The 16,181-nt window shown below is 33.3% G+C and overlaps 1 protein-coding gene across 1 annotated transcript in view; it reads right to left on the bottom strand.

Annotated features, from left to right (window-relative positions):
* LOC128234504 (hemicentin-1-like) overlaps window positions 1-16,181 on the bottom strand; it is a 59,120-nt gene that overhangs the window by 41,893 nt on the left and 1,046 nt on the right. Inside the window, exon 2 of the mRNA XM_052948762.1 lies at window positions 8,472-8,807. Coding sequence (XP_052804722.1) covers window positions 8,472-8,807 — 336 coding nt within the window. The remainder of the gene's footprint in view (window positions 1-8,471; window positions 8,808-16,181) is intronic.

A 16,181-nucleotide genomic window follows, 5' to 3' on the forward strand; every position in this document is an offset into this window, starting at 1 on the left:
GTGTGATCTATATCTTCATGGCTGCGCCGAACCATCATATGAAGAGAATTGATCAGAAGTAAGTGCTTGATTACAGGTCAATGTCACAAAACATGTTTGTTTTTATTTGTGCCACTAGGAGTATTGTTATAAAAGCAGTGACCTTCTCTTTCTTCTTGCTAATCTTTAGCACCACAAAGATACATCGCCGCATGGCCTGCCTTAGTATTCATAACTCGTATGTTAACTCAAAGTGGTTGTCCGGTTATCGCTGTGGTTAGCACACTCGCTTCTAACCAAGGCGACCCGGGCTCGATACCCGGCGCATGTGAGTTTGGTTTGTGGTCACCAAGCCGGAGAAGTGGGATTTTTCCGGTTACTCCGATTTCCCCACAACACAAGACCAAACTCTCGCGAAATATCATGACAACAAGAATGAGTGATAAAATGTTGTAATAACTTGTTTCACAATCGTTGTAAATTAAATAAGTTTAAACTACCTCAAAGTTTTTGAGCAGAAACTATTTGGTAATAAATTTTAAGTCACTTATCCCACTTACACCAAATGCTATTCCAAATAATGTAAATGTTTGAAAAACCTTTACCCTATTGACACACAAGTAACCCCATGTTACATATTCATAAAACGTGTTACATAAATACTGATCAATTTAACTCAACGATGAACACAGAATATGCCCTATATCACTCACCTGATTTGAAAAAAGGGTTCTCAAGTTATTAAACGGACGACTTATTGAAAACATTTCGCCTGTATGCCACTGCAGAACACAACACACGTAACATTTCAATTTCTTAATTGCATTGCTGATTAACATTTCTCATAAAAGTATATCAATTGAAAAGTCTTACACTCTAACCAGTGCAACTTGTATGTTCTTATTTGATAGAAATTATCTTTTTAATATTCTCCTCCTGACCTGAGCCACGCCAAAATGATAAGAGATGCTATTCTTGTATTTTCCAGAATTTTCATCGGAATGAATATCATCTCTGGTTATCTGTTTGTTTCCTGTAACATTCCTGTAAAGTTTGGTTGACATTGTCCAAGTGGTAAAGGAAGAAAAGTTGGTTAAAGGAAAATGTTGATGACAGACAATCAGTTTCTTACACAATAGCTCACACATAGCACTATGTGCTAAATTAAAAAACTAAAGAACTAAAAATACACAGCAACACCGACTATTCTGACATTAACACAAAGGCTATGACAATATCCCTAATTTTATTTTAATAACATGCCAATCATCGAAATTCAGATTTTTTTGAACTAGCCAGGAAACATGTAAGTCTCATATTTATTGGTGCAATATATGATAATCTACACAACTCAATACATGTATATATCAAAACAAATTTAATTTGTTTAAGCCCTTTCCAATTCTGGGCTTGCATCTTAAACATGGTTTGAGTTTTAGGGACTGGTTGACAGGCGATCAAACATCCAACTTTTCCGGATCAACTGATACCGGCATGGACACATATTTTATTTAAAATAAATAACACTTAGTTAAATTCATTTATTTTTATTTTATTTAGATAGAAATTATATTAATTTCTGTTAATTGCATAATTTATGGGGAAAGAACATTTTATTCCCCATAAAAAGTTTCCACAGCAAATCTTATTTTTATGTTTTTTTCACAATGTTTATTTATAATGTAAGTGCAATTAAATGATTATAACTAGCAGTAGCCAATAACCGCCCGTTATTAAGCGACCCAGTACACAACGGCTACCATGACAAAACATGTGCTTTCAGATCTAAAACCAAGAAAACAGTCAGATAGCTGTAACTGATTAATTTCCTATCCAAAATTAATCAGGGAGATTGGCTTTGAATAAAATAGTTATGTAACTTGAATCGAAAAAAAACCCAATTATTTGAATTAAATTTTAAAAAAAATATGTTTTTTTTCTTTGGTTGATTTTTTTTTCAATTTTACTGAATGAAAAGAAGTGCATAACTAGTGTTCCGTTTTAGTTTTTTCACTATCAGAGGAAACAAAGAGGTAACTTTTAACTTTTAAGTTATATATGTTTGACTTTTGTCCCTCAAAGAATACAATGTTCTGTAACACGATTATGTCGATTTAGCTTAGCAATCCTATGTTGAAATCAACGATAAATGATGCTATGGTTGATACTATTGATAAAATATTCAGAGTTTTTTTCAGATGATTTGGCAGCCATAATTCAGATATGTTCCAAATGATTGTAAAAATACATTATTCATATTTTGAGTGTAAAATCCACCGCCAGAAATATTTGATGCTGACAAAAATTGACATAGATAGAGCAGTTCATTAATTACTGATATTTATTTTCTTGAAAGTCCTTGTACTTGATTAATCCAGATATGTTTATACGCAATTGACACAGCCTATTTACTATGATTTTCAAATATGTCTATCTAAAAAATACATTAAAATGATCAAGGAATTGATGCAACTGAATACTTTCATTTGCTCGGAATAACCACTGCACGGAGTTTGCTCAAAAACGTGCAAGCTGTAGGTACATTAAAATAAATTAGAATAGTTAAGGCACTGAAATTGAATATGTCAACTATCAAAGCTACTGAAAAATAGGTAAGCTTAATCATTAGGAATTCACCAGTGTTTAAAGGTCAGCTGTTACTCCTCGTCTTTTAAAATAAATGATACAATTTTACATTTACACAAAACCACGGGTGCAAATACGTTTTAAAGTTGACTTCATTGAAAAGGTGGACACTGATTCTAAATGATTTCTAATTTTAGAAAAATCTCACCAAAGCAGAAATTTTAAAAATTCGTTCTTAATAAACGGAGACAAAGTCTTTCAAACTGAGGAATTATTATACGCAGAAGTAAAATTTTACAATGATTAATAAACAAGTGTTTTCAATGATAATGTAGATTATGAGCATGATTTAAAACGTATCGTCATAGAGTCTAGTTTAAAACCTTATTTAGCCGACAAATACGAAGGTAAAATAACACACCAAGAAGAAACAGCAGTTCAAAATGATATGATGCTTAACGAAAGCCCTGGCCTCGATGGTTTCACTGTTGAATTTTATAAAGCTATTTGGGATATTATAGGTAATTTAGTAGTTATGGCACTAAATGAAAGTTACAATAAAGGTGAATTGTCCTTTACCCAGACACAAGGATTGTTTTCATTGCTGTATGAAAACGACAATCCAGAAAATCTTGAGAATTGGCGTCCGATATCTCTTTTAAACATAGATCTTAAACTCAGAGCAACAATTCTAGCAAATCGCCTTCAATTCCGAGTATTATAAGCCTTGATCAGCAAGGGTATACAAAAAACATAGAAATATATGTTTTAATATTGGACACATAGAAGGCATAAAGGATTATACTGATAATACCAATCAAGAAGGAGCAATTATACTATTTTTAGATTTTAACTTTTCTACATAGTTGAATGGCCGTTGACGCTTAATATTGTGACTAAATTTGGCTTTAAAGATTCTTTTTTCAAATGGGTAAAAACCTTTTACTGCTATATTTCATAAAAAATCAAATAATGGATGGATATCCGACTCATTATATCAACATCGTGGAGTCCGTCAAGGATGTCCTCTTTCTGCTTACTTTTTATTATGAAATACCTATTGTTCGAGAAAAAAAAGATACCTTTGGAAAACATTTAGGTCTTAAATTTAACCGAACAAAAACACATGGTTTTTGGATAGGTAGATCAAATTACAACAATATCAAATTGATTGATGGTATCAATCTTACTACTGAATATATAAAAGCACTGGGTATTTTTTTTCGAAATGTTAAAGATACCTGTTTAAATTAAACCTGTGCTGAATAAATTAAAAAAAATATAAAACAACTTTTTATTTCATGGAGTTAACAAAATCTCACATTGTTTTGGAAGACTACTATTGTAAAAAGACTGCTTTTCCCAAAGTTAGTATACACCTTATTTCATTAATGAGACAATTAACTCGATGGTCTTCGAAATTCTATAGAACAGAAATAGAGACACAATTAAGCGCAGAACAATTATTGGTGATAAGCACGAGGGTTGTCAAGATGACCAAGTTCTATGTGAGCCACCGGATATACGGGCCAATTGTACAAACGAGGACGCGTAAAAAGGTTTTATCACTAAATTCAGAGAGTGGTAAAAGTACAGACAAAAAATGTACGGCGTGTGAAACTGTCTGCATTTAAAACAATCTGGTCTTCATGCGGCCCCCATATTAAAATAGCAAAGCCAAGAGATGACGTGTGCGCAAAATGCGAGAAAATGAGACAGCAGATCGCAAACGCAATCACTGAGGAAAAGAAGAAGGACGCAACAGGAGCCATACGCGCCCACATCATTGAGGCTTAACATGCACACACTAACGTTTGTACAATAAGTGTTTGACTCACAGTTATCATTTAATATGACACGTTTAAAAGATATTCTCTACTCTATACGGTGTCTTTGGTATATAAGATGATGGATATTTATTCACGTAAATTGTTTAAAAGACAAAGTTACCATATTGAAATATGCAGGTTATACGCCGTCGTCAGTGTTTACAGAATTACAAAATATCATAACTTTTACATATGCAGCGCAATCAATTAACCTTTCATATATGTTTATATATCATAGGAAAGGGAGGTATATAATGGATGGAACCAGACACTTTCCACCATTACGCCTTTGACTTCAGTCTACAGTCGACAGATGAGCCCACTATCTTCCTATCCCTGCGGAAAGTACAAATCTTCGGATTCAGAATCAGCGCGGGGAAACAGCATACTTTCTTAATTGATGAAGAAAAAGCCATGGGAATAGATGGGAAGAAAACACATAGACCTTACACCATTCCCTCTATCATCGACTATGCGCTCGAGTCTCACTGTGTCCCGGGCGAAACGTTCACTATTTACAATGCAAATTTCGAATGAATTTAGTTACTTCATGTAATGTTATGTACTTTAAAACGTAAAAAACAATTAGTTTGTTATGTACTAGTATCGTATTTCGTTTGTGATAAAGAAACCTTGTTCATGAAAATCATGCCATTACGATTTCTTGTTGCAGGGCAAAATAAAAATATGTACGTCATTTGCTACTTTCTTTGTGTTATTACTGGACAGCAGACAAAGATCGAATATTTGATGCAAATACATGTACCAGGTACGGTCTTTCATATCAAAACATTAAAAGCATAAATACAAAGTTAGAGCATCTAAGTTCTCAATTTGCCTTAAACTAAAAGTCAGGAAAGAAATAATATTTTGCAGGCCTTGCCGGTTGCCATGTGACCAGTGTCTTCGCAACCCTGAACAAAGCGTACAGACGTCATGATACGAACGATTGACGAGCTGGCAGAAGCGGTTGATAGGTCGTCTGTGACCAACGAATAGGTGCGCTACCCGCAGTGGATCTGAAGAGACTTGAAATCGTTCCTATCCATGCATTTCAAGTATTTTGTAAGAATACGGTTAGTATTTGTGTGCTACGCATATTTAGATTTAGCTTTTATGTATTGTGCATTTACTTTTGAAGAATACATCATTATTCTCCGTTGACCCATATTATATAACAGAATTTCCGTTTCGAAAGGAACCAGTTTTACCTATTAAAGACCAATTTATTTTTATTATTCTCAAGAAATAATCTTCCGGGCATCGTGATTGTAACGGGAAAAGGGGCGGCGAAGAAACTCAATATTAACCTCCTTAAGGACCGCTCTTTCATGCCTCTAGTGGACACCACGGACAGGAAGGAATATCTCCGTCGGTGTGTCAGCAAACACGTGTCCAAATAGAAGCGGGAACAGTTTTGCGCTGGGACTGCATCTTTAAAGACCTTCATGTAATATGTAGTGGTCCGATTTAAGAGACACTTGAATATTTATCTAATAAGTAATTCCAATGGTTTTACGATCAATAAAACATTTTCATTCGTGTTGTTTTTTACTCTATATTATAATCATATCTTGTCAAATGATCCATATTCGTTAAACATTGCACTTGAAGTCACGCAGAGCATGAACAATATTAACAAAATTAACCTCAATATAATCGTACTCCCTATACCCGATTGTTATATAACGTTCATGTTATGATTAATGTTTGAACTTTGATGTAAAATATGATATATTATATTGACTGTCACCCGTGTGATCATTCTGTTATTGTGAATTAGCGAGTATTGATTGTGATTGTTTGATTTATTATAATTAAACACATACAAACTGCGCATGTCGTTGAAATACGACACTTTAGAAAATAAAAACAATGCCAGTTGTCTAGCAACCCAAGTGACGTCATGCTGACATGTGTCGAACTTCAATTGAATGTGCAATTCTTTTTCGATAGAAATGTAATGAAAGATCAAGATTCAATTTGTTTTTCTGTCTGTTTTAAAGAAAAGAATCCAAATATCTAACGCCGTAAGCGTGATGTTATAAAACAGAGAATATTCACGCAAATGCTACACAGTTGGTTTCTTTTGAATGCGTTTTTGTGTAAGAAAACATCGGCGCATTCAATTAAAACTGATTAAATGTTCCAAATATGTAAAAATAATATTTACGTAATTATTGTCATAAATTAAAAGCAGATTTTCTTCTGACGCGAATCATATATTTAATATCGTATTAAACTATCTCTCTGTTCCAGTATGTAGAGTTAAAAGAACCCCCCCCCCCCTTCCCCCTCACACACACACATGCAATATTATAGCTGTCTATTTTCTATTTCCGGTTTGTTGCGAAAGAGTTCTCTGATATTCTGTTTTATAGTTTATTATTCGCTCGTTTTTTGGTGCAAAGATTTTATGAACAGTTATCAATGAAGTTTTATAAGTACATCCATGTTTCAAAAATAACGAAAACAATTTAAGTTTAAGCGTGGTATGAATGCATAACCAAATTACTACACTGCCATTAATTGAATTAACATTTGAAAGGTTGAATGTTTTGGCAAAACAATTGCGGATAATTATTGGATATAAAACAATTTTCTTAGATTAAGAGTTTTTTCATGATACATGGATATTCAGCCATCTTATGTCAGAGACCAGTCTGTTTTGCTTGAAGACAGGTTTTTATGTATGAGGACCACGCTAATTTGTTTACAAATTTTGAGGCGTGGGTGTAGTAAAAAATCTGTAAATTGTTTAGTGAATTTTTCGGAAAGGTCGTATTACGTATTTCAACGACAAACAGTTCAAAATACATTTGAACGATGATATAACATTCTTTTTATATTCGAAGAGTTGTTTTCGTCTGTAATTTGTTTGGTATGAAAGCAAACGTTCGAACATTCAGCTTCAAGATAAAAAAAACGTTTAAAAAAACGGGATAACCATTTTTCGAATAAAAGGTTAGGTGTTAATTTTCAAATATTTCTTTATTTAAACTTATGTAACATTTCTTTAAATTTCAATAGTTTTATTTGCAAACAATTTCTGTCTCAAAAGTGAAGTGTTCTGTTTTGATCAAGGGGTAGTAACTACAAGGGATTTAAAAGGTAGTTATGGATATTTTCACTCCTGATTTTGCAGTGAAATTGATATTTTCACTATTGTTATTTCACTGGTAAAACTCCATATTTGATCGAAAAGCATGAGAGAAATTCTTCTTTTTCTTAACAAATTGATACCGTACGTGTCTTTGTCACTGGAAGTCATGAAGCTTTCCGATGTTAGTTTGCGCCTATCGCAAGATGTACACTCTGATCTGGTTAGAAAGCTCCCCATATGACATCACATAAAGATTAACAAAAGAGGAATCATTATATTATTCTTACCAACATATTAGAATAAGGATATATCCAGTTCATCTTATAAATATATCATAAAATAATTCAATTCATATTAAAAAAAGAAATATCCAAAGCAACACTAACGCCGTGCGAGGAATTCTGTCATTCATTATTTACTAAACAAATGACGGAAAGTATTTTATATGTATAGTTCAAGAGTCTGTTGAACCTTTAAATTGCGAACATGAAACTCGTGCATTTTAATTAACATTGTGAAGTAAAGGCATTGTCTCATAATACAAGTGTGAAATGGAAACTTAAATGAGCGAAACTCTACTTACACTGCTATTTTTTATGCGACAAGCTTGTCCGTTCTCGCTGCGTCCGTTCGTATTGTGATAATTAACTATGAATATATTTTGTAACAGTAAATGAAAAAAAATAAACGTAAAAAAAATATTAATGAAATAAACTGAATTAACGCATGTTGTCGCTGCCAAATAAAAACCTTGAGGGATGAAACACGCCTTTAACATTCTTTATACCACAGCACAAAACATCGTGCATTTCCTCACGCCAATATCGTTCCACAAACCGCCTTACCACTCATGCGGACGACAAATCTTCATATTTTAAAATCATTATGTCATACGTTTGAACATACAATAGCCATATTTATATTAATGGGCCCTAATTGTTATCTAGTTATTAATGTTCCATGAAAGTACATACCGAGTACAAAAAGTGTTGTGCACGCCTTTTCTTCTTTGGATTGGACTTCGATGACTTTATAGGTCCCTGCTGACGTTATCTGTACATTAGATAACGTGATGGAAAGGTCACCGTTGGCAGCATTTCCGGAAAACGTGCAGTCTACATGCGCGCATGGCTCCTGTTGCAAAACCGCACCGTTATAGAAATCTATACTCATTAAAGGGGTTTCGTCCTTCCGAATCTGGTAGCTTACAACGCCTTGAGTGTTTACAGTTGTACTCATTGAAATATTTATTACGTCATGTTCCCTTTGGAATAGTAGAGGAGAACTTGCTGGACAGCTCAAGCCCGTATCTGAAAACGGAAGATTATTATTTAGCTCATATGTGCTTAACATCACGATGTTGTATTAAATGAACTATTTTTAAATGACAATTGTTTGTTTTTTCATATATTGGCATTGGGCTCATAAATTTCTGAAGGACTGATGGGGCGATAACACACAATCAGTAATGGACTGTATCGACTTTACCGATACATGCTTGTGTAAAACACGGTCTATATTACACGATATTATTTCACTCCAGAGAGTCGAAACAGGCGTAATCATGAATGCTGCTTTATTTGTACTTGAACAAATATTGGGTAAAATATCTCTCTACTGTTTAATGTTGTCTTGATATTTAATTATATCTAATTATTTGCTTCTCTTGCCATTTCTCCATTATAAACGTTCCGCGCATTTCTGAGATAATTCGGTTGCTTTACCCGGGAAAATGGACATTGTCCTACAAACATATGTTCAAAGATCGTTGGATTTGTGTTATGTTCAGACATTTGGTCCAACAAACTGGCCTATTTTAAAAATAGATTCCCGCAAATATATTCATTTCAACAGTTATTACGTTTAAATAATTGCATTGTAAACGGTGCGTGTGGTTGTTTGGTAAGCGCACTCGCTACTCTTCAAGACGACGCGGGTTGGATTCCAGGCCTGGGTGTATTAGTTTGGTTTGTGATTACCAAGCAGGATAAATAGGGTTTTCTTCGGGTCCCCGGGTTTCCTCTTTAACACATCATCGTGCAAACGTGGCTGACTTAGCATAAGTTAAATTAGTTCGCAATCGTAGTTAAATCGATAATGTTTGTACTTAACCGTGTGTGCCGTCAACCAAGTCAACTTCTTTCATTTGATTGTTAAACATCTGTATTGTTTATTAAAAAATGTTTTTTTTTAAATTAACAGTTAATTATGTAATGTAATTTAGAGCTTGTAATTATTTCTGACGTGCTATAGTTTATGAAAACATTCAGAACATTTTCTTTTACATTTAATTTTATACTTTAATTTTAATTCAAATTCTTAAGAACAAACCGACCAATAATTCAAGTACATAAATTCTCGAAAGCAAAAACAGCGACAAAAGTCAGGAATGCCAATTACATTAACATTATGTGCTATACAGTTGTATGACTGTTGTCGGATAGTGTGATTTATCGAGTGTTCAAGAAGTATATCGTTTATTATTTAACAAATATCGAAAAGATATTTGACATTTATTGTTGAAAGTGTGTTGTAAAATAGATTTAAAGTTAAATTTATTCAAGATAAACGACCATAGTACACTTTTCGTAGTTATAATTACTTTTTACACACAAACAAAACAAGATTTATACTATGCTTAAGGCAATCAGTTAACAAACGGTTCTCTATAGTAACCCTGTTATGCTTTCCTATTCAAATACCCAACCTATGACTTAAGCAAAGCTTTCACGTCGATAAAATGAAAGGTCCTTCTTTGAGTAAAATTCAAAATCTTGAATATTCTTGAAAACTTTATAATAATCACATCTAGAAGAGAAAGATATACACGTTTTTTTTTTGTGCCAGTCTTGCTTTAAGGTCACATATGAGATTAAGTTCGTAAAACAAATTATTGATATCTCCCACGTTATGGGATCATCATCCAAAAACCACGATCAAATTTCTTCAAATTTTGAGTTTAACGCACCTCGGAGGCCATAGTTCGCCTACCTACATTATCAAGGTCCTCAGCATAACATCATTTTCGAAGAGACAAATGGCTGGGCATATGCATCGATTTTTACCAATACGTGGAACACGTCAGCAATCTCCTTAGGCAACAACATTTTTTTTCTGAAAATAATTGGCACCCAAGAATCTTTTGCAATTTTGAATTTCAGATTTTTCGATAAGTTTTGAGTTCCTTTAACCAAACTCTCCGACAAATAGATAGGTATTGCTTTACCCGTTGCATCAACTATTTTTAAACATTATTATAGTTAGTAACAAAACTTGCTGCCGCTGGAGTTTCATTATTGTATCAGCTCTAAGTGCAACATAATCAGCAAAGAGCCATTGAATACTATCAATAATTTCGATGTAAATGAATAAGAACAGACATAATTCCCCTTTAAACATTTAAAACCATATGGAATTTTCGCCTTGGTCCGTGCGGGCTCGAGCCGTCAGGTTATTATACATAGCGTTTGGGGTATGAACAAATGTACTGTCTTCGGCCTTATTAGCATAGCTAGGTAAAGTAGGAATAAAGTTATCGAGGTCGTAGAAAAATCGACACACAAAATATAAAGTCTTCCTGGACTCTTTGATGTATACTTTTGACAAAAGTAAACAAACGATCAACTGTGGAATACCCTGGCTCATGCCTTAAATCCGACTTATGGATAGGACAAATAATTTCATCTGACTAGGGGTAGGGAAACTGTTCCGAGCTCATTAGATCCTGGGGTTTTACCAGAAGACAAATTATTCAAAGCGTACATAGTTTCATTCTCACTAAAAGGTGTATTCAAAACAGCATTAATAGTGCCTTTTTGATCTGGCCTACAGGGTCGTCAATGAAAGTATCCACGTCAATTCCCATGAATGCTTAGAAATTATTTAACCATGTGCCACCTCAAAAATTGTTAACGTTGAAAGTGACAATCGCAGTCTCTATTAACGAACTTCAAACTTTTTTGGATCATAACCGTTTTTGCAAAATCCCATGTCTGCTTTAAGGTTGAGACTGTACTTTTCTACTATGAACAAATGATTTTAACCTCCACTTGGCTTCTTTGTATCTAGACAGATCATTAGGATCATTACTGGAGCTAAACTCACACAAAATCCTGTATTGGTTGTGCTTGTATCCGCATATATGTTATCCCTAACAAAATATATAAAATGTTTAGACTTCAGTACAATTTTAAAAGCACAGGTTTTATATAAATTAGTTAAAAGCTTCACAGCTCTGTTAGAACTACTCGGCAACGAACATGATATATCATCATACAAGATATTTAACTTTAGAAAACACAACGCAACACTATTTCTTGCAGTCGTCCCATTTAAACCTATTTCAATTTATACATTACCACCACCCTTCCGTATCTAAAATCCCATTATTCCTTTATTTAAATTATCTCTTGTGCAATAGGAAACTTAAATGTACATTTCATCGAAAAGTAAAATATTCCGTCCAGGCAATATTATAATGAACACCGGAACACCCATTGCCTGACGTACACGTAATTTTTCCAACCAGATCATCAAAAGGACTGCCATTCATCATATTTATATCAGTTATTTACAAAGATATCTAATCGATATTGTTATCAAGTTTTAAAGGTTCTAATTATATCAAGAAGCTGTCACATACTGTGATATCCCCTGACGAAGTAAGTGAAGAAAAATCTGAAGTGTTTAATACAAAAGCAAGCATAAATCATAAGATGATCAATTCCAGGGAGGCTGGTGATTCAATGCACAGCTTTGTATATTTTTATGTGTCCCCTGACTAGACTGTTATGTATGTTTTGGAGAGAAAAGATACAGTTACAATAAGTCCTTTAAATGGAACAGCTAGTAAAACTTTTATCTTAAATTATATAAGAGCAGCAGCTTTACAAAATAATGTTAAATTGTTATGATTTTTGCAATCTATACACCTATCACCATTTAAATATTTGCAATGCCGGCTAGCAATAACAAAAGGCTTTTGTCAATATCTTGAACAGATACTACTGAAAGAGGTATATAAGGAACCAAATTGCTGGATTCCCGGCCTGTTTTGATAGTAATTAGACCACTCAGACTGAAAATCAATACGAAGACACCCGAGTACATGTACTTTTTTTAGATCGGCACTTCCATTTATAGATATTTTTGTTAATGTATTCAAAATAGTTTTACATTTGGTAGGAAAGTATTTTTCTTCCCTGTGCAATACGTATGAAGCAAACTTGTTTTTATCATTAAAACTGATATTTCCTTTGCCAAATTCACAAAATATTGCTTTAACAAAATATTTATGAAATTTTGTTTAAAGCTTTTTATCCGCATTTCACGCTACAACGAACTTCCAGATAAGATTTAAAGTTACCATTGGACGCCATTTATTTAGTATTGGGAACCGGATCAAGTCGGCTATTAAGAACAAGTCGTATATTTATTGTAAAGATGATTTGAACTAAGAATAATTTATTTGATTTCAATTAAGTATTTACATCTTAACCCTTGCGACCTCATGGTTTATCGATCCTCTCGTTCTAAGCGTGAATGAGATAGCGTGATAGGCTACGGCGTCTCACACAGTGTAAATATGTGTATTCTGATAACTTTATGTTCATAAAGAGAAATTGAGAAAATACACAATACATTTCAATATATTGATCATTTGATGTTTGATATCATCAGTTGAAACGGTTTGATATCGATTTACTACGTTTCATTGGAATAAATAAATAATAGAAATGTTTCATTGGTCAGTTAAAAATGTTTTTTGTAATGCCGATGGTCGCAGCCATTTAAGTTTAACTGAACGAATCTGTACAGTCACAGTGTTGAACTGAACTGTTTTAATTTTTGAAGGATTAAGAGGGATTGAAATAAGATAACTCGACGTTCAGCATTTTCAGTTGCATATTTTAAGGGACACCATATGAAACAACTGCACGAATATTTTTGTCATAAACAAATTGCTTAAATTATGGCACATGTGTATTTCGAATTTTTTGCGCTGTTTTTCAATTCAAAAGAAATTGGATAGTCCTGTCCGGAAACCCATACCACCTCCAGAGAAAGAACTGTGTGTCCAAGTAAGAAACGATTCTAAGCATGTGCAGTTTGGACTCAACAAAATCCTTCTTTGTTGTCAATAAGTAGGAATTAATCGTTAAGTTGTTAAAAACTCATTGCAAAATATCCAATCGATATTACATTTCACGAGCTTGATCTTCAAAGATGTAATCGTTAACTTCTGCACTATTTACCAAATTTATTACTACATAATTAGAGAGTTGTGTATGACTCAAATGACTGTTTATATGCATTTTGCCTATTTCCACAATAGTAGAGTGTTGTTTTAGTATGTGTAAAACAGTGCTTTTATGTAATTTGTAGATTCTGATGTGCCAAAAAGCTTTAGCATGGTTCCACCGTAGGACAAGGAATCTGAATCCTGGAGATGCTTCATTGAATTCCATACTTAAAGAGAATGAAGATATAAATCACCCCTGTATATGACGTGTTTGTGTGTAAATTATTCAAACGTGTGACATTTACAACAAATGTATTATAACTGATTAACATATAGACATTTTTGCAAAATGCTATTTTCCTTAATTATGCCAAATGTAGCATTTAAAACCAGATACTTTTAAAACAAATCAGTTTTAAGTATCTTTTCTTTGTTTTTTTTTGTTGTTGTTGGCTCTTTGTTTTTAATTCTGCCTTGTCAAAATGATATTTGAATATGCTAACGAACACACTTTATGATCTAGATAATATAGTAAAATGAGGGCTTGTGTTTGGAATTAAATATCCGGGGTCCTCAATTAGTTTCATTTGAACCGCCGCATATCGTAAATTGATCGCCCAAATTCAACTTATTCACTTATTTTTTTCCAAATTGCCATTTGGACTGTCTATTCGGACGACAATGAGTCGTTTTTCAGAACAATGTATATACAAAGAGATGAAACGTTGGCTGAGAACTTAATAACAACATAATTCGACACTATATAGCAAACATTCATCGAAATTAATCTACGAATAGCCAATAATAAAGATAACTGTGGTATAATTTGGTTTTATCCATCTTATTAGCATTGTGCATGATAAGTCTCAACAAGGCATTAAGACATTATAGGATGTAACCTCATCATTGTTATCAATAAAATTATTTTCATGTATGAATGATTTTGATAAAAAAAAAATTGGTGCTTGCTCTATTAGCTTGTACAGTCAACATAAGAATAGTTACTTACGGCTTTTAAACCTAGTATAAAATAGTTTTTACTAAGCTCAGCGTATTTTTAGTAGTGTAGATATATCAACGAGTAATTATTTACAAATGACTTCTCTTAACCCTCTAAAAGAAATGCATTGATCTCAATTACAACAAGCAAATTCGTTGAATTGATATCCCCCGCCTGATTTTGATTGCAAATATTTTAGATAAATAATATATTGTATATAATGTAACAATTAGAATTGACCAAGAAACCTAGTTTATGCCTCCATGTTACCCAGTTCCAAACTAATCTAAGATTTCATCAAGGAAAACATTCTGATCAAGTCTCATGAAAATTGGTCCAGATATATTGCAAAAAAATAGCCTCTAGAGTGTCCCCAATTTTTGTTTTTAAGATTTGGCCCAGTGCCCTCATTTTTTACCCCACATGACCTACTAGTTTCAAACTATTCAAAGATTTCATCGAGGCGTTCTGATTAAGTTTCATGGAAATTAGAGCAGATGTATTGCCTATAGGATGTTCCCAAGATTTCTGTAAGATATGACTGAGTGACCTTGTTTTTGACCCATATGACCCACTTTCAGTCTAAATTTATCCCAAGAGAACATTCTGACCATGTTTGAACATAATCCGACCAATCACCACCATAAAATAGTTTCGGGCAAGGTTTTTAAATGATTTGACCTTTTGACATAATTTCTTACCACATGTGGCCCAGTTTAAAACATGTGCAAGATTTCATCAAGGAACATTCTGATCTAGTTTCATGAATATTAGACCAAACATATTGCCTCTAATGTGTCTTTTTTTTCTAAGATTTTACCTAGTGACCTAATTTTGACCCCATGAGCACGACTTTTACAAGCGGTCCATATTTCATCAAGGGTTGCATTATGACCAAGTTTAAACATAATCCGACCAATCATTCCACTTCCGGCCAAAACAATTCTAAGATTTTACCTTGTGACCTACTTTAATATCATATATGACCCAGTTTTAGATAAGTCCAAGATTTCATCAAGGAAAACATTCGATTAAGTTTTATGAATATTCGACCATGTAAAATGCCTCTAGTATGTTTCAAAGATTTGACCTAGCTTTTGACCCCATGTGACCCACGTTTTTAAGTGGTCCATATTTCATCAAGTGTACATTATGACCAATTTTGAACATACCTTGACTAATCATTACAATGCTTTTGTTCTGGACAAGGTTTTTCTAAGATTTGACCTAGTGACCTAATTTTTGATCATATGTGATCCAGTCTTTTTACGACCAAGAGTTCATTAAGGAAAACATTCTGCTTAAGTTCATAAATATTTGACCATGTATAATGCCTCTAGTATGTTCCAAAGATTTTACTGAGATTTGACCTAGTGACCTAGTTTTTGACTCCATTTGACCCTCCTTTGAAAGTTACCGAGATTTATTCAAGGGGAACATTCT

Source organism: Mya arenaria, chromosome 5, assembly GCF_026914265.1.
Source record: "Mya arenaria isolate MELC-2E11 chromosome 5, ASM2691426v1".
In the NCBI taxonomy this organism is placed as follows: domain Eukaryota; kingdom Metazoa; phylum Mollusca; class Bivalvia; order Myida; family Myidae; genus Mya; species Mya arenaria.